We start from the raw sequence: 18,339 nt of genomic DNA, 5'->3' as shown, positions 1-18,339 counted from the left end.
CTGACGGAATTCTATACCATGAAAGAAAACGACTCCTATGGTCGGGTTTTCTTTACAATTCAACTGAGAGGAAAGATATACTAAAGCTAAAATGAGAGTCTTACAACTATGGAATGAAAAAAAAAAAAATTAAACAATTGACAGTTAAGGCAGCCTACTGTAGTATGCCTACAGCATGGGGAGATAAGAAACTCCAGTCGGAGCTTACGAGGTTACTATTTAAAGGATACTGTTTAAATAAAATTAAGACTCAGAGGAGAAAAAAAAACGTTCAGTATATGGGTATTTAGAAACGATCAGTTAACGCTGCATAAAACAGAGTAAGATATCTGTACAATAAACATGGAGATGAACTTTGAATGGACCGTGTGTGTAGCACAGATGAGCATTACATGCAGTGGAAAAAACAAAACAAAACAAACTAAGGTGTAAACTGTGCAAAAACCCTATACACCCTTGTGTGCGTAAAAGGCATGCTGTAAAAATTGTCGAGCTGAAAAAAACAGCGTCCCTCTGCTCCACAGCCTATTAGTCTCTGGGGCATCTTATATCTTAACAAGGTCGAACCCAACTGAATGACAAGTTTACACACCTGGTGGTAATTATACTCAGGCGGCCGGCATGAGACCGTTATAGCTCGTGTGTGTGTTACTGACTCCTGGTTGGGACCCCTGGTTTCGGATTTGGGGGGCAGTGCTAAATTCAAATCTGCTCTGTCTTAACACACGCCTCGTTTCAGCTGCGCCAGTGCGCTCAGAGCGTCTGCAGAGAGGATGAACACGACACATACACAGGGCGGTGTTAGAGGAGACAAAGTCACCGTGTTCAGTTTGAGGAAATATGATGTGGCTCAGTAGGAATGATGGATGCAATAGACTCCATTGATCCATACAGCCGACCAGCGCGCAGGACACAATGGATAGTCAGCACTCTGGCTTACCATTACGGACTGGACCGGGGAGTGGAGAACGAAATTATAGTTTTGGCTACCGGACTGGATCAATACCTGCAGGAGATTTTCCATCATATGGACTATCAAGGCGGAGGCAAAATTCCTGTGGAGGACTTTAACATCCTATGTGAAGTTTTGGGACTGAACAAAGACTCGGAGGACGCAGAATGCGAAGGAGTTTCAGAACATTTACCCAGCGAGCTCAGCTTCCGACACTTCCACGCTAAACTGTGCGGATACTTCAGCACCAAGGCGGGGTGTCAGTATGAGAACGGCCGGCTGCTGGTCGGGAAGGACAGCGAGCATATAGAGACTCAGATCCGCCTGAGAAGCCCTCTGAGGCGGCGAGAGAAGCTGCTGTCTGTGGGTGTGAGCTCCTGCGCCTCCTCCGAGGGACGACACGCCTCCGGCTGCAGGGTCGGCTCCTGCACCAAGGAGTGCTATGAGGAGATAGTGGCGCTGGAGGAGGCAGAGGACCGAATAAGCAAACTGGAGGACGAGAATGCAAGTTTGAGGGAGCTGATTGAGGACATGCGAGCCGCTCTTCAGAGCAGTGATGCCCGCTGCTTGGCTCTGCAGGTGAGAGTGGTTGCTGGTGTTGCAAAGGAGAAGAAGGGTAACCTTACAGAAACCTGCGAGAGGTTTGAACATGATGATGTCCATGTAGTTTTTAGGATATAGTAGTAATATGTTTCAGTTGGATCATACAAGCCCTAAAAATACCAAGGCGCAACAATCCTCAGTCCTTCGCCATAAAAAATAGTTTAGTTTTATGACTTAGAATTTATTTATCCATTTATGTAAGTTTGTTTGGGCGTTGCATAAAGGGACTACAGCTAACATTTCGTTATACAACTCTGTGTTGTAGAATGATAAATAAATGAACCCTGAACATTGTACCTTATATCAGGGAACAGGCCTGTCTGAAAAGCAGAGTTTGCATCCTAAGACAATTCTGCCACCAACACTCAAAGGTTGTTATTAATTTCTTGGAAATGACCTATAAAGCATTGGTGGATCATTTTTAACTGCTAATAAAGCCAGTGGTTACAAGTTAGAAACCCTTTGTAAATCCTGAATTGGTAAGCAGGTCTCTCACTGTCTAACAAGCCATCAGCAAGTTAGTCTGTGATTTTAAATGTTAACAAGTCTTTAATGACAGCTTCTTATGTTAATCCATCAGGTGTGGTGTATAATTTACTTTGGTGGTAAGTGGTCAAACATGCCATTAGACGTGTGTTGAACTAAGAATCTAGAAACTAGTAACTGTAAAGTAACTGTCATCCTGGGAGAGGTTTAACACCAGCAACGACGTGACGACTCATGGCTTTTAACTGATCTATTCAATCATTAATACAAGCATCAGTTACAACTTAGAACCTCTTTGTAAAAGGCAACTTTAGATTATTTGTTTGACATTGAAAAACCAATTACCCTTTCTCAACAACTCACCAACATTTATAACTTGATGGCTCATTAAAAAGTGAGAAACTCATATCCTGATTTTTGTATTAATGATTTCCTTAACAACTTTATTAATAATGAACCAGCAGGAGAAATTTTTCACAGCCCGAACAACCCAAATGTTACACTTGTAACTGATCTATAAGATGTCATGTAATGATTTAGTAACCATTAATAAAGCATTAGTTACAACTTGTTACAACTTGTCTAATAAAGCATGCTTTATTAGACAGTGGTGCTCAAACTTGCAGCCCTTTATTGATGATTTTATTAACATGTAACTGCAGAATTAATAGTGTGCTAAAAAGTGAGAAATTCAATATCCCAGAATAATGACTCATAACTGCTGACTTGATAGCTTCTTAACTTCCTTATTAAGAAACCCTTAATAGAAGGAGACACTAAATTGTTCCTGCTCAGTCCAATGTACTGAAATGTGACTAAGCAGGTGCAATATGGGTTTAGGGAATCTCTTGATCTGGTCTCCTTCAGTCACCTGTTGCATTTCTGTTCAGGTAGGACTATGGAAAAGCCACTCCAAACATAAAGCAGAGGACGGCTGTTTTGTAGCCCACCAGAAACAAGCTGCCCAGAAAAGCATGAGCGACACCAGCCTGAAAAACAGCACCTACAGCAATCTGAAGAGCCTGCAGAACATAATCCACGAGATAGAGCTGCTGCGGAGCTCCAGAGACCGACAGGTAGAGGAGGCCATGCTGTGTAATCAGAGACTGGAGCAGGAACTGTGGACCACTAAAGAGACTGTGGCTGCTCTGGAGGACTGCAACCAGGGCCTGAAGAGGGAGCAGGTAGGCATGAGGAGGAAGGTGGAGGAGGCCAGGCAGGCACTGCTCAGCGGCCTGGGTAAAGTGAAGGAACTGGAAACCAAGGCCAGTCATGTGCCGGCGCTGCAGAGACACATCCTCCAGCTGGAATCAGAACTCCTCTACTACAGGTAAAAGCACTGGGAACATTGTGTCGCATGTCGCACTTCAGCATCAACCAAGCACCATTATGTTCATGTTGAAGCAGCAGTGTAAAAGATAGCATTTGCAAAGACAAATGTTTGCTTGTAATCTTCTTCTGCACTGCCTTTGTTTGCATGTTGCTACATTTCCTGCTTTGTGACTGCTACCAGCTGTCAATCAGAAGACTGGTGTGGAACCAGCAACAGGAATGTGTATCGCCTCGCTAGTTAGACAGCTTGTTAGTAGCATGTGCAGCCTAGTTAAGATAAATAGATTGAATACGCTCATGTCTGGGCATTGTGTCTGTTTATTTACAGCAGCAGCTAGAAAGCTGACTCAGAATGACTTTGACAGTGTTGTTGCTCTGGCTAATGCTGGTAATAGTTGTTGAGCCTGCTAGTTTAATGCACAGGGAACGGGTGATTGGCTGGAAGGTGAGATAGCGGAGACAAAATTAATGCCATGAAACGTGACACTATGAGATAAAGAGTGTCCACGTCCATGCAAAAGCAACAATTTAAAATTACACAGTATCAATTAGACATGAAAATATTATAAAAGCCAGATTTAAAGATCATAGAATAAGTCAAATGACTACAAATGAATTAATAAATAGGCCTAGCAGTTGCCTATAATGAAAATGAAACCAAAACAAAAACACACAGCACCAATAATGAACAAGAGTTCCAAAACAGCAACATCAAAATAACATCTATGTGAGATTCTATTTTGTATAAGTATGTTTTTGAAAGAAAATCTTTTCCTGATTTGTGTGCTGTTGGTGAAGAGTGTCTTCCAGGCAGAAGAACCTCTACAAAGAGCAGTTCTCATTATACAGTTTGTTCATGACCACTGCTCACTTAACGTGTCACACACCCATGATAAAAACCACCATATGCAAGTTCCTCACAGACAAAACGTGGTGTATTATTCCATGTGACAGTTTGCACCAGTAACAGAAGGCTAGTTTTTACTTCAGCCTCTACAGTTAGCTGGGATAGTCATTTAGCATCTTGCACACATTAGCAGACAGAACAAGCTCTGTTCTATACAATTTGAAGACTTTTTTTAGATGCTTTATTAGCAGCACTTGACCAGATGAACGGGTGAGAGAGACAAGTGACCTAACAGCATCAAACTTAACAGAAGATCGAACATCTGCAGAACATTTCCTTCAAAAAGCAATGCTATTTCCACCTTGGAGACAATGTAGTCAGTATGGTTATATAATATATAACACCTAGTAATTCGGTTTTAGTAACCTACCCAGCTAATATCCCATCTATAGTCAAGTTGAATGCAGTGGTGTTTTCAGTACTAATTTGTTCATTTCACCCATTTAGTAGTGATATGTAACACAATGTGTAGATTACATATTGCTATTAGGAAACATGCCATTATGAAATTAAAGCTGATTGCTTGCTTTTTGAAATAAATACATAATATTTTATAATAATGAGCTTTAGTCATTTCTTACATGATTTCCCAAATTATTATTTAGATGTTTTCCACAATGTACTGGTGACTGTTTATTCAAAATGATCATTGAGATCAGTGAGGTCATGTCCATGTACAGTTTTAAGACACAGTAATTGATCAGACAACATGATAATGAAAATAATATGAATGATCCAAATAACAAAAGAGTTCCAGAGCAGAACTTTTGGTGTCTGGTCAGAATTTTCAGGTGGCAATGCAATCATGTCCTCAGAGTTTCTGCAGTTGTAAGACATTTTTTTGCAATCAACATTTTGATATTAATTCCTTTTAGATGTAGAAATGAAGACGTACCTTCAGATGATCCTGTGATTTCATGTCAGCATCATATTGATGTATAATAAGAAATAATGCCCAAAGGTCACTCAGAGAGCTTATAGGCTGGACAACGACCTTTCTAAACTCTTCATTAGGCCCAATCAGCTGTCACACCCTGAGGAAAACAAGTGTCTGACTGCTCTTCGTGTCGTGAGAAAAAGGGCCTTGTTTTGGCAGGTTATTGCATTAGAAAGGCTTTTGTGGCTAGAATGAACCATAATGTATTATAATTCCTCTAAGAATAAAATGACTTTGTTTACTTCTGGCTTCATGCCTGGAAAACTCTGCCATGCTCCTTATGAAGACTTGATGTGGTTTACTCTTCCAATTTTCAGCCTTGTTGTGTTTTAGTTTATTTAACAGGCATCGTGTGTGGCAGGTCCGTCCTGCCTGAGCTATGCTACTGTTGGCAACTATTCATTTTGGTGGAAGTAAGGGTGTAATTGGACTTTTCAAGTACAAAGCCATTGGTTTAATGTTTATCTCTGTGTCTGTTCTCTCTGCTCCAACCATATAATCAGTGTCTGCAGGTCTGGGTTTCTTAGGTAGCAGATGTCTCTAAATGGTTGTAACATCTACGTAATGCTGTTATTATGATCTCTAAGACACAATCACACACAACCAGATCTGTACGATTGAAGTCCCCACTGCTACCTCCCTTTCTGTAATTCTAAATAACACATTTTATACCACAATAGCCTTCCTTTAACCCTACACTCCACTAATCTATGCAGACTGTGTTCCAAAGTCTTTTCACTGCCCTTCCATTGATAGCCTAATGGCAAATAATTCAACACCACAAAGGCTCTGACTTGTCAAGAGAAAGCTCCATTGAGTGAAAACCTCAACAGACTGACCGTTCTCATCAATCTCAGCTCGCTTCTTTCACTCTGCTCCCAAATGAACAATACTGCATAGGCACCCCCGTCCTATGGATCTTAGCAACCAAGCACCATGAATATTCCCACTGAAGGCCTCAGTGCTTGTTCAGTAACGTCTCATCCAAGGACACGGTTAAAGAGAAAGGTGCCGGTTGATGTTTCTGAAGATGCAGTGTTTAGTTTCCTCCTTCACGTCTTTCTTATTAATTATATGACTTCAACATGAAGTCGTTCCTCTTTTAACATGCTGTGTCAGTGTTTCGGGTCATATGTAGTGGGTTTAGAGATGCAGTAGTATATCAAGGGGTCTGTTGAAATGATCGACCGTAACTTTATCCCTGCAGCTTACTTCTAAACTGCTGTGACAAGTAATGAGATTAACTTGATGCTGCTGGATCCCAGAGATACAGAGTTACAGGGCTGAAGGGTGGCTGAGAGCTGGCACTGCTTCTGTCCTGTGGATTCCATCTAACAGTGGTTGGAAAGATGGAGATAGACGATGCTTATACACACTTATGTTATTAAAGCACCTAGTATGAGCCCTATCCCATTTTACCTGGCATCAGTGCACCCCAAGATATATTTTGGTACCCAGATCATTTAAAGGAATAGATGAAGATGAGGTGATTCATACCCCTCTCATGTCTGTATGATAAATATAAAGCTACAGCCAGCCACTGGTTAGCTTAGCTTAGCTTAGCTTAGCTGAGCTGAGCTTAGCTTATGACTGGAAAAGAGAAAGAGCCCAGACAAAACCTGTGTATCAGCACCTATAAGACTCACTAATTAACACTTCATATCTTGTGTGTTGAAATGAAGTGTAAAGTTGATATGTTGTGGTTATAGGTATTCATTTGATTTCCTTTTTTAGTGTTTTAAGGATGTTGATGTACTATTTTCTCATCATGAAAATCCTGTTTCAACTTTCCATCAACATCCCAGCAGAAGTCAGTTAAAAAACAGCAGTCATTGCAATGAAATCTAAGACATGTGGGTGTTGATCCATAATATGTCTTTGATTTCTTTGGATTGCATACTAGAACAGAGCAGAGGCTGAGCGTCAGATGGGAGCGGCAACTTGGACAGGGTGTGATTAGCACAGGAAAGTTTTTGTATACTGGGACTGTATAAAAGTGCCACTTCTAGTTGGTTTTTTTAGTCCAGGAGGTAAAGGCAGTCTCAATCAGTCACTGTAGCCTATAGAACTCTTTGGGCCAGAGGGATTAGACAATAGGAAGCGCAGTGAGAGGGACAAAAAGAAATGAGGGGGAGGAAGGTCTACCATCTGGAGGAAGAAGCAAACACTCAGCTGTTTGTTCATGAAATGACGGACATCTCTGACGTAGAGTGGAGTGGAGATACAGAATCACTCATTCAAATGAACTTCGGTCATCTTTCATCCACAGTTCCTTCACTTTTTCTGTTGATTCCAGGTGTCTTTGTTTATATAGTCCAGAGATTTCTAGAGAACGTACCCAAGCAAATGTGTCCTAAGTGTGCAAGTTTAAAACTCACTTTTCGTTTCATCGCCACGCCTGCAGACTTCTTCTCTGTATGCCTCTAACCCCTGGCCCTCTGAAGGCGGGCCCCAGGGGAGGCATAATCTCCCAGCCTTTTCATGCTCTCTGCATGGCGCCTGTGAGCAGAGGGGAGAGGAGGGCCGAGCAGAGCATTTATCTGCCTCCGCACAAGAGCTGAAGCATTGTGTGGAGCAGGTGCTGCCACGGCATTCCTCCCCTTTAAATAATGTGGAAAGGACACACTCGAGGGATGTGTGGGACCTGTGGCATTCAGCTGCTGCTGCCTTACTGTTGTTCTTGAACGGCCTTCAAAATCTCGCACTGCCGAGTGGGCTCATTTTCACATTGAACCGCTGCCCTACTCTCCCTCTCTCTCTGGTTTGGAGGTATGCTGACATCAGCAGAAATCCATTACACACAAATATCTTATAAACTTATGCCACCCACCCATGTTGGACATCTCTCCCTGTACTTCCCTCTACTTTTAATAGTCTTGTTTGTTTGACTTTGGGGGTTTCTTTGCACTTTGCTTGCTGAGGAAAGCTTAACAACCCTCTGTAAATGTTACAGCCATTGGTTTTTAGTCCTCAGCTAGTGCTAAACAATAATCACATCTCTGAAGCTGCTTTATTTATATCCCAGACACCAAGTCATTGTACGGGTGTGACCCAAGAGGACTTGATTAATAACCATCAGCTATGTAAACATGACCCCTCACCCGTCTCTGTCATGCCGCAGGGCACCAACAAGCACTGAACTTCAAGTTCAAGCTCAGGTTTACAGCGCGCCCTCATTTTTAACCTCTGCAGAGAAAGGAGACTGGCATTGAGCGATGACACCTGAAAGAGGAAACTGCTCTACAGGGAGTGGAGGAGGGGCAACCGTGATGGGGGGTGTGTTGATGGAAAGTTCACTTCAGCGCCACACTGTGATAAACATAGGGAGGACTCTGGGTGTCCTGGCTCTAACAACAAACAGCTGGACTACCCCCGACAGGCCAGAAGAACAGCTTTAGACTTTTGCTAATAGGGCAGAATACAGGATCCTATTAATTACAAATGCCCTGACATCGCACAATAGAGCTCTTCATGTTGAATTTTACTCCTGTATGTGCCTTGAAGGAGGTAGTAATAATTCGGCCCACAGATGCTACAAAATACTTCAACATACTCAATATTAATTAATGTTGGTGCATTTCTCTAGCAAGACCTTAAATGCCAAGTCAATATATTAATCTAAGAGTGATAAAAATGGCTTTTTTAGTTGTGAAGAGCAATACAATATATTGCGACATGCAGTACAGAGAAAGTAACAGAATTCTTGAATTTCCTTTAATAAGTATTTTCTGCCTTTTTCTGAAAGTCGAAGATCATTCCACATCTTAATTTAATTTTAGGTACTGATAAGCCAAGAGGTGCCTTTGATACAGGAACTTGATAAAAGAGAGGAAGAGGCCACAAGGGCAGTTCAGGAAATGATCAGTTGATTGTCTGTCTGCTCCACTTGTGGAGCACTTCCTTGAAAACTATGAGTTATGTTCATCTAAATTCTGCCTTGATTCTCCAGCTGATGTATGACCTTAGAAAATTAAGTTTTGTTCTTCTAAATGGAGCAAAAGGCAAACAGCACAATATGTTGTAAAGCTCATAGAAGTGCTGTTTTATTTGATTTTTATAATTTTGCCACTTGGGGGTAGAAGAACTCCAGAACAACCTGCAGCCCTGACATACTCACCTCAGTAAGGTTATATGGCTGTTAGCAAACAATTGCCTATTTACTAGAGCTGCGGACATGAAGCAACATTAGTGTTCATGTTGTGTAACTTTCCACCTAATGCACATTTCCAATATTCACTCCGATTTGGCTTTGTTTTAATTTCCAACTGTTGAGAATAAGATCATCTCTGAAGCTGCCAGATATTCAGCTGTCCTCATGTGCTAGTTGCTAACCTTGTCTGTTTAGTGTATGCTGAGTGCTTTATTGGGGGTGTTTTTGGTGAAAATACCTGTTCTGCTGCTGGAAACATGGCTCATAATAGTGACTGATCTATACTATAAATGTGCTGTAAAATCAAAAGAATCATCTAGAAAAGATATGAAGCTTGCAGAAGCATACCTGCATATTCATTCTCCTTTTCTCTTTGCTTTGCCACCAACGCCTTAGAAATATCTCGCAGCTAAATGCTAATAACTAGAGGCTAACCTTGTCTGCTGTTTGTTACTGCGCAGGTAGTGTACAGTGGGAATAACACAGCCTTTTCTCTTAAAACAGCTGCCTGCTGCTGGAAACATTGTTAATGAGACCAGTGAGACTGAACCAAACAATAAAGTTCGATGCCAAAAACAATTAGCCAATAGAGCAAAGTCGAACTACAAAATCAGGTGATAGTTCTCTGTGATTTCATCACTATGAGCGACCCCTTTCTGATGATAGTGTGGACATGAAACTATGGATTAGAGCAGCTTTAAGTTGACTTTCATCACTCACTCATGTAAAAAAAATCTCTATACTCATATTACACTTTGAAGTCTACAGTGTATTTAACTCTCTTTCTTACACACCCTCTCTCTCTCTCTCTCTCTCTCTCTCTCTCTCTCTCTCTCTCTCTCTCTCTCTCTCTCTTAGCAAAATAAGCAAATTAATAGATATTTATTCATTTTGGCATGTCAAACCCACCCATGCTGCTTTTGCATTTGGTCCATTGGCAAGAGCAGTGATGCCTGTCTAATGAAACACCGATCATATTTTGTCTACGTCTGTTGCATCCCACAGTCTGACCACTACCCAGGATGTCTGTCTGGACTGCTTTCAGGTGTCTGTATTCATTCACTTTGAATTCCTATGCACAGCACCGTCACCAGACACAATCTATGAGATGGGAAACCTTCCTTAAGGAGTATAAATCTCAAGCACATTAGAGCTAGTTTTAATGTGGCAGTCAGGAGGGGGGTTAGTCCTTGTTGGAGCCCTTTTTTGTCTCTCAAGACACAAAGCCATTTTTTTAACCACTATGCATGTCAGAGGCCCGAGCCAGAAGCTGTGGCCTTGCTACAGTATTTGCTGGACACAGGCCGCAGCCTTCCTCCAACCACTGTCAATTAAAGTGCAATTAGTCACACCAAAGCCTGCATTTGAAAAAGCCCTCCACCATATCATTCCAGAGTCTGAGCGTCTCCACAGCAACCAGCAAAGTTTTGTGTGTGTTCACGTCCATGCACCAGTTTCATGTTGGTCTGACTGCAGCTGCTGGCCCTCGTGAACTGACTGCCTCTTTCCTCCACCATGGCCCCACTAACTTAAACATGACTCTCTGATTCATTGCCTGAAATCATGCTGCAATCATTGACCTTCAGTAAAGTCACTCATTTCTCCTTGCTTTTGCACTGAGAAACGTTAAGATGCAGATGCAGAGTATAATGTTTTCTTACAGCATAGTCTGCCTCGTGCCAACAGGATATAAGCATGTGTTCCATGACTTTTTTTTCTTTTCTCAGAGAGTTAGGCTGTTGAAAACTTTTTTTTTTCGAGATTTTCTCCTTTTTTTCGGCAAGACATCATCATCTGGAAGCACTTATTCTGTGATTTACGAAGGCCCCCTATCGGATTTCCCCCAACACAAAGAGCAGACAGCAGGAGAAACCTAGAAAATTCAAACCATTGCAGAGCGATTGATCCAGGCAAACTGCAGTCTCACTCGTTTTTTTCAGGAACAAATGTTTGATTGTGTCTTTGACATAAGGGGACATGACACATGTAGAATAAAAAATGTTTCATATCTTTTCATCTGCACATGAAAAGATATGTAACAGAGCTTAAAAAAAGTGTTCTAAAAATCTTGTTACATCCTGTGTCAGCCAGTGTACTTTTACCTCACATCTTGCGAGCTAACTCCTGCACAGCAAGAGCGCCATTCTGCCATTGACCCACTTTACTGTAAAAATGCCTTAAAGATACAATGTCTGGCTTCAATTACCCCACCCAGATTTGGCATACAACATCACAGGCCTCTATAAAATTATCATGGCGGTTGTAGATGTGGCTTAATACACATTGCCTTGTGTTACTTGATATGTTCTGTTTGATGTTGGCGATTGGTTTGGACTGAACTCTTTTCATCAGATGTGAAGAGCACTTTTAGCCCCTTGGTCAGTGTCAGTTTATGAGCAGAGACATTCACAGCAGCAAAGATGGGTCGTGTATGTGCTGAGAACGTGCAGTCAAACAGCTACAGTGCTCTCTTTCAGGTCGGAGGTGTCAAAACTACAACTCCCAAGAAGCACCAGGGCAGAGCAGCAGCTGAGTGTTGGCAGCAGGCCGGCCCAGAGATGTTGCTCAGACTCCCAACATGACCGCTGTTCTCCAACAGGGCGTGCTGTGACAACCCCAGATAAGAGTAAGTTATGTTCCTCATGAAAGCGCAGAATGAAGTGCGAATGTGTCTTTACTGCACAGGGATGAGGAGAATAAGAATATAAGTGATTTTAACTGTTGGCTAATGAGAGCAAATGTACTTTTACAGATGGGGAAAAAGTAGGCTGTCTTTGCTCAAAGGCACTTGACAGTTTCTGTTGATAGGGAGAGTAACTACGCCAATGGCTACCACCCTCTATGCTAATGACAACAGTGACTGTGTCAGTGATGATGGTGTGTTGTGGTGTCCAGTGGAGGAGCAGCTGTTTCGCTCAGTTGAGGGCCAGGCAGCCTCTGACGAGGAGGAGGATAAGTGGACCGGATATCAGCAGAGGCAGGTGGATGAGGTGAAGAGGATCTTGACCAGGCTGTCCTGCTGTGGGGAAAGGTACTGCACATCCATAATCATCGTTTGAAGTATGAGCCTTCAAACCGCAGAACTTTCACAGTGGACATGTTCATTGATCTATTTTTAACAAATAAAAACAAAGATAAGCATAGTGTTACTGTCAGTGTTCAGATTCAACCTGACAGGCAAATTAAATATCAAACACAATATGTCTTCCTGGAGTCAGAGGGATTGGTGTCAATGCACACTTGGAAAACATCTGAGACATTTTAGAACAAAGCAACAGATTAGCAACTATACTAATTTCAATTTCGTCCCGTGAGGGTAAATTCCAATTCACAGCAGCACCAATAAAGCGTATAACAAGTGCATGCAAGAAGAAAAAAGGGCGGCACCCCATCCAAACACTTGGGAGGGGGGCTTCATAAGATTTGAACTCACAGCACAGACAGTGTACTAGTGTGCTAAAGTCTTGTCATCTAATAGAGAATTTGAATATGCAGCAAAACACTGTCCATGTAACACAGTAGTAAGACACATCATTCCTCCAGTGTTTGTCTGACTGATCCTATTTGACAGCTATTGCAGCCTGACTTTCTGTTTCCCGTGTTGTTCATCAGGTGTGACGACAAGGCGTTCAAGAAGCTGATGTCTAATTTTGGGAGCTCGAGGAGCGAGGAGAGCTGCAGCGCTGTGGTGGAGCTCCTGGAGAGGGTGACCAGGTTGCATAAGCAGCTGGAGCTGAAGGAGAGCCAGGCAGAGATAGACATGGACCAGGTACAAACCACCACTGGCCTCCATCACACCAGGGTGGGCTGCTGCAGTGTCCTCTGCCCTGGTCTGCTGCACCTATGTGAAACTGTTCTGCCTGAACAGTGTTATGCCACGCTTTACATCAGAAGTCATTTTGTGGCTGTCTGTATGTTGTTTGACTATATTAGAGACGACCGGTAGAGGTTGTTATGAAAGTAGAGGGCTTCAAAGACAAAACCACAGCTGGTGGCATGATCCTGCAGCTTCCACCTAACCAAACCACCAGCAGCATCACCAGAGCCTCCCTCTGTGTGTGTGTGTGTGTGTGTGTGTGTGTGTGTGTGTGTGTGTGTGTGTGTGGGTGGGTGTGTTTGCAGCTGTTTCTCACCGGAGCTGACCACAGAAACACTCCCCCCTTGTCCCACATGACACTGAGGAATATCATAAATTAAAGCGCTCTTGTTACAGTCGAGTAGTATTTTCACAACACAGGAAGACAGGCCGAAGGGGAACCGTAACGTAATGTGTTCCCAGAACGTCTCAGCACTCAGAGAGGAAAAGCTAAAACTAAACAAAGTCCTGACTGTGAGGCTTTGTTTATGTGCAGGATGTGTGGAGGGAGACCTTTGTCCTTCAATGTGCTATGATGTAAAGGTGCACTGCAGGGATTTCCAACACTTTTGGCAGGCAAACCAACAAGATGTGGGCTGAAAACTCACACTAACCTCAAAATTTGACATACATTTACATTTGGCGTATTTATATTGTATGAAGATGTTTAGCAGGCCTGTGGGGTAAAAATGTTACATCTCAAAGAGTGACTTATCCAGCTGCTACAACAAGCTTCTTGATCTGTGTTTGGTCTTAAAGAGTAAGGTTGGCAGTATTCTACATGTTTCTTAGTTTCAGCAAACCCCATGAAGAGACTAAAACCAACAATGAATCCTATTTAAAAAGTATTGTGTGTGTAACCTTAACGTGGTAAATCTTCTTCTTCTGTGCCATCATGCATCTCCACTGTTGTCCAACTGAAAACACATCAGTGGGTGACATGACAATCACATATACACCATCCCATCCTGCTCTAAACATTCACTAAAGCACCAAATATGGATTCTTTTGTATTTTATTGATCCTGCACACCTGCCACTAAGACCTGGTGTGGAAGAACTTCCAAATGTACTGTTGAACTATTGTCTCACATGGAGGAAACAGAAGTTCTTCTCACAGTTGGGGAAAATTATACAGTGATGAGGAAGTTCCAGGAAGAAAACAAAACAAAGACTTTTTAAATTAAAAAAAAAAGTATTAAGTAATTGAAAACATTTAGCTTTTTAATGTCAATTTTAACTGTCAGCACTGCCCCAGTTTGATTGACTTTGATTGAATGTTATTCCGCTCAGGCTTCAGTCAACTAGATGAATTTATAAGAAGACAGTAATGTTCTTTCCACAAATGATTTTTTTTTCTTTTAATAATGTTGGCTGAACCACAATAAGAGACTTGAGCTTGTGCCAGGCAGAAGGAGGTTACTGGCTTGTGTTGTGTCTTCCAGATGAAGGACTCTTTGCTGCAGGAGCTGCAGCAGAAGGCAGAGGAGACGGAGCTGCTTCAGATGGAGCTGCAGATGCTGGAGACAGAGAGGGTTCGTCTGTCGCTGGTGGAGGAGAAACTCGTGGACATCCTGCAGCTCCTCCAGCAGCTCAGAGACCTGGTTAGTCACAGCTGCTGAGAGTGAAGAGGTTAAAGCTGCTAATACCCAAGGCTTTATGCTCACATTCAGCAGGCTTTTTTAATCTTTAGGCCCTAACATGTTGTTTTGATTTTTAGCACAGTGTAAAATCTTGTAAACAGCAGTCAGACCATCATGTGAACTAAAAGTCTTTACTGGAACTCAAAGTAATGAAAATGATTTTGCTGGGTTGGCAGATGAGAGAATTCCACCCACGCTGCACTGGTATGATTTCTCTGGTCAGACATCAGAAAGAAAAGCAAATTGAAAGTATTCACTATTGTTCAAGGACAGACCTCCACATGGACATTCACTTAGTGATGCTTTGACAATTAAATATCCACTTGACCTGTTGAATCAGCAAACAGATGTCTTGACTGTCATAGAACTAAATGCGTTTGATCTAACCCTCAGTGGGAGATTGATTATAGATCTGAGAGCAAATTAATTTCACTTGTTGAACATATGTCGGAGCTTCTCTGGTTACAGACTCAGATTGCCTGTTAAAGTGCCCGTTAATTGCCTGATAGCCATCTGAGGATAGCTCTCTCTTGTTTCAGAATGTCTCGCGGAGGTCCCTCGGGAAAATCTTGCTCAGCACTTTGGAGTCTTGCAGTGACCCACAACATGGTTAGTAGAGCTCACACACCCAATAAAGTCAATACAAGTCCTGTGAAATGAAAATTTACAGTTACTCAGGGCAGGGAATTGAATGAAACTATCGTCGGGTCGTCCGTAACATGAGTCCCTCAGTGGTCATCTGTTCTGTTTTTGGTTAGGGAAAGCCCACATTCTGGAGGTGCTCAACGCTCTCTATCATGAACTGGCTGCCTGTGAGATTCTGTCGACGGGTGGACCTTTGGAGCGAACACAGAGTCAGCAGTCTCTGAACGCCCTCATCATATCCTGCTAACCAGGACTGCCCCCTGGTGGGCCAAGGATGTTCCAACAGCCGAGGGGACACTGAAGGCTGACTGATGTGTATAGTGTATTATATTGTAGCTTATTCCTTAGATCCTATCATCTATTGCGGGATATTAGTCTAGAATATAATTAGTGTAGCAAAGGGCTTTATTACATTTATTTGCTTATACATGTTTTTTCAAGGTCTTTTATTGCACATAACTTTTTCATGATCTAGTATGGATTGTTTTTTCCTACAACAAAGTTTTGAATGTGAAAATGTTGAAATAAGCTAAACCTTAAAGGGATGTAAAATAATCTAGGACTATATCGCCCCCCACTGGTCAACAGGTCAACAATATTCCTGACAGAATTGATAGAATTTAAAGGAAATTGTGTCTCATTTCACAAGCTTCATTCATCTAAGTCTGTATTTCAACAGCAAATGTATCATAGACAGAGAAAGGCAGCCTAAATTTGACAAAGTATGGAGAACACAATTAGTGTCCAAATAATTCAGGTGGTTTACATCCATGGGTAACATCAGACATTTTGCACTGCATTTTGAACTTGGTATTTGCATTCAGGTGTTCATCTGTCAGTATATGCATCACATGAATTGGACCAATGAAAGCCCTGCAAAATGTAAATACAGACAGTCAGGTTTAAACATGTCTTTTTTTGGCCCACATACTCACTTGTTCCAAAGCTTTTGACCATATCACATGGTCTTCATCAGCAAGTAGAGGTGGAGTTTTTTCTAGTTGTCCAACTTCCCCACTCATACTGTGACAATAAGAATAATGGAACGTTTGAACACCTATATTTCCATGACCACTGAGCAAAATCCATCTGCTGATCAAGACCATGTGACCATATGGTCAAAGCAAACAATTAAGTGGACCTTTAGTTCAGGTTGTCTTGTCAATTGCTGTTCAGATTAAGATTAAGAGTTACGCACACAGCTCTTGTTGGCAGCCTGAACCTGTTGTTAACTACCTGCAGATGTGTATGGATACAGTATATTTACCATTAAACTGCTACACTGTTCATGCTATGTTGAGGTTGAATATTCAGAATGTAATCTGTGATATCATGGGACTTGTCTCAGGTCACCAGTGGTATTTACGAGGCAACCTTGTGGTGCTAAAATTAGAAACTTTTAACATGAGAGAGGACTACGGTTACCCAAATGCATCCATAGTTTTGGTGTCTGTGGGCCATGACCATGCAGGCTTAGCCAAGTGTTCAGAACCTCGAAATGGGCTGTATTAATCTGCTAATGTATTTTTAGGGCAGCTAATGTGTGTGTCAGTCTCAAGGAGACGGCACACACTGACTATGGCTGATTACAGAACAGCTGTTTGACAGTTAGAGAAAGAGATGGTGTTGTCCCCAATGGGAACATTTGTTGCCAGTGTGTGCATTGTCCATGCCTCTGAAACATTCTATAGATGCATCTGCACAGTACACCCACAGAAATTTCTATTTATGCAAACAGTAAGAAAAAGACGAGTTGTTCAGAGTAGTCCAGCCTCTTTCTCACACGAGTGCAGCAATTCTATGACATTATTAACAGCAGCGTATGAGTGAGCCTATAGTTACTGCCTCACACGTGTTCCTCAATATAATACAGCTGATTTATCTTCAATTAAATGCTCATTCTGAAGCTCAGCATGTTTATAATTAGTTGGTTGTGCTGTCAGTGCTGTCTTGAAATGAGGGTCTTAGATACAGAACCACTACCGGTGTTGTTGAATCATGCCATTAAAACCTTTGACGTAAGCAGTCTGGATTTCTGTGATGTGTTTATTTATGTATGTCTGTGAAAAGGAGAGTTTGACATCCTCTGCTGCCAGCTCAAACAGCGTGATCCACATCCTGGTAGCAGACATCAGAAGACAACTCAGCACTGGAAATCTCAGGCATGTTGCACCTAGATGGCACACACTAAATAGTGGATCGGTCTCCTGAGCCCCACCCTTCAATATATAGAAATATTTTAACTTCTTTTTATCTCCTGCAAGTAAAGTTCTCCATTCAAAATCCTACTTAAGGATAAGTACAAAAATATATTCAACAAAATGCATTTAAGGTATCAAAAGCATTCATTATACAGCAGACTCAGGGGCAGCGCCAGAGAAATTTGATTGCAGGTGCTATGGGTGTGCTCCAACATTGAATGGGGGTGCTCATAGAAATACAGTATGTGCACAAGCACACACATAAACAGTAGTAACTACACAACGTTAATATAGTTTTGCAAGTATTCCAGAACTGCATTATTATGCCACTGTCTGACATTCACTTCATTCAAAAGCCAAAGGTTATGCACAGATCGAGAAACAATGGGATTTCAATTACATTATTTTTTTTATTGAAGTGCAATCTCTCGTGTGTCTCCCCCGGTGTCTCCTTCCGGTGTCACGCCTAAACAGGTCTGTGTGACACGATTACTATTGACACACTAATTAGGTAACTATCTCAAATCAGAACTGCATGAAAGTGGAAACATCCATATGTACTCATCAAATAATGTTTAAAACCATCGTGCCATGAGAGACAAAAACATCTAAATGCAAACACAATAGA

The 18,339-nt window shown here is 41.9% G+C and overlaps 1 protein-coding gene across 1 annotated transcript; it reads left to right on the top strand.

Annotated features, from left to right (window-relative positions):
• Positions 1 to 746: 746 nt before the first annotated feature.
• Positions 747 to 17,534, top strand: efcc1 (EF-hand and coiled-coil domain containing 1). The gene is made up of 8 exons (XM_070959157.1): positions 747 to 1,531; positions 2,932 to 3,371; positions 11,845 to 11,993; positions 12,263 to 12,398; positions 12,980 to 13,136; positions 14,668 to 14,826; positions 15,405 to 15,474; positions 15,624 to 17,534. The coding sequence occupies exons 1-8, from the start codon at positions 860 to 862 to the stop codon at positions 15,755 to 15,757; spliced, it is 1,917 nt and encodes a 638-aa protein (XP_070815258.1). The 5' UTR covers positions 747 to 859; the 3' UTR covers positions 15,758 to 17,534.
• Positions 17,535 to 18,339: the final 805 nt, after the last annotated feature.

The sequence above is a fragment of the Chaetodon trifascialis genome, chromosome 3 (genome assembly GCF_039877785.1).
Source record: "Chaetodon trifascialis isolate fChaTrf1 chromosome 3, fChaTrf1.hap1, whole genome shotgun sequence".
In the NCBI taxonomy this organism is placed as follows: Eukaryota; Metazoa; Chordata; class Actinopteri; order Chaetodontiformes; family Chaetodontidae; genus Chaetodon; species Chaetodon trifascialis.
Note: the sequence above shows the minus strand (reverse complement) of the source record. Positions and strands in the feature narration are given on the sequence as shown.

Coding starts and splice junctions, on each gene's coding strand:
- efcc1 (XM_070959157.1), top strand. CDS start 860: ATGATGGATGCAATAGACTCCATTGATCCATACAGCCGACCAGCGCGC. Junction 1,532..2,931: donor CCCGCTGCTTGGCTCTGCAG/GTGAGAGTGGTT, acceptor ATTTCTGTTCAG/GTAGGACTATGGAAAAGCCA. Junction 14,827..15,404: donor TCCAGCAGCTCAGAGACCTG/GTTAGTCACAGC, acceptor CTCTTGTTTCAG/AATGTCTCGCGGAGGTCCCT.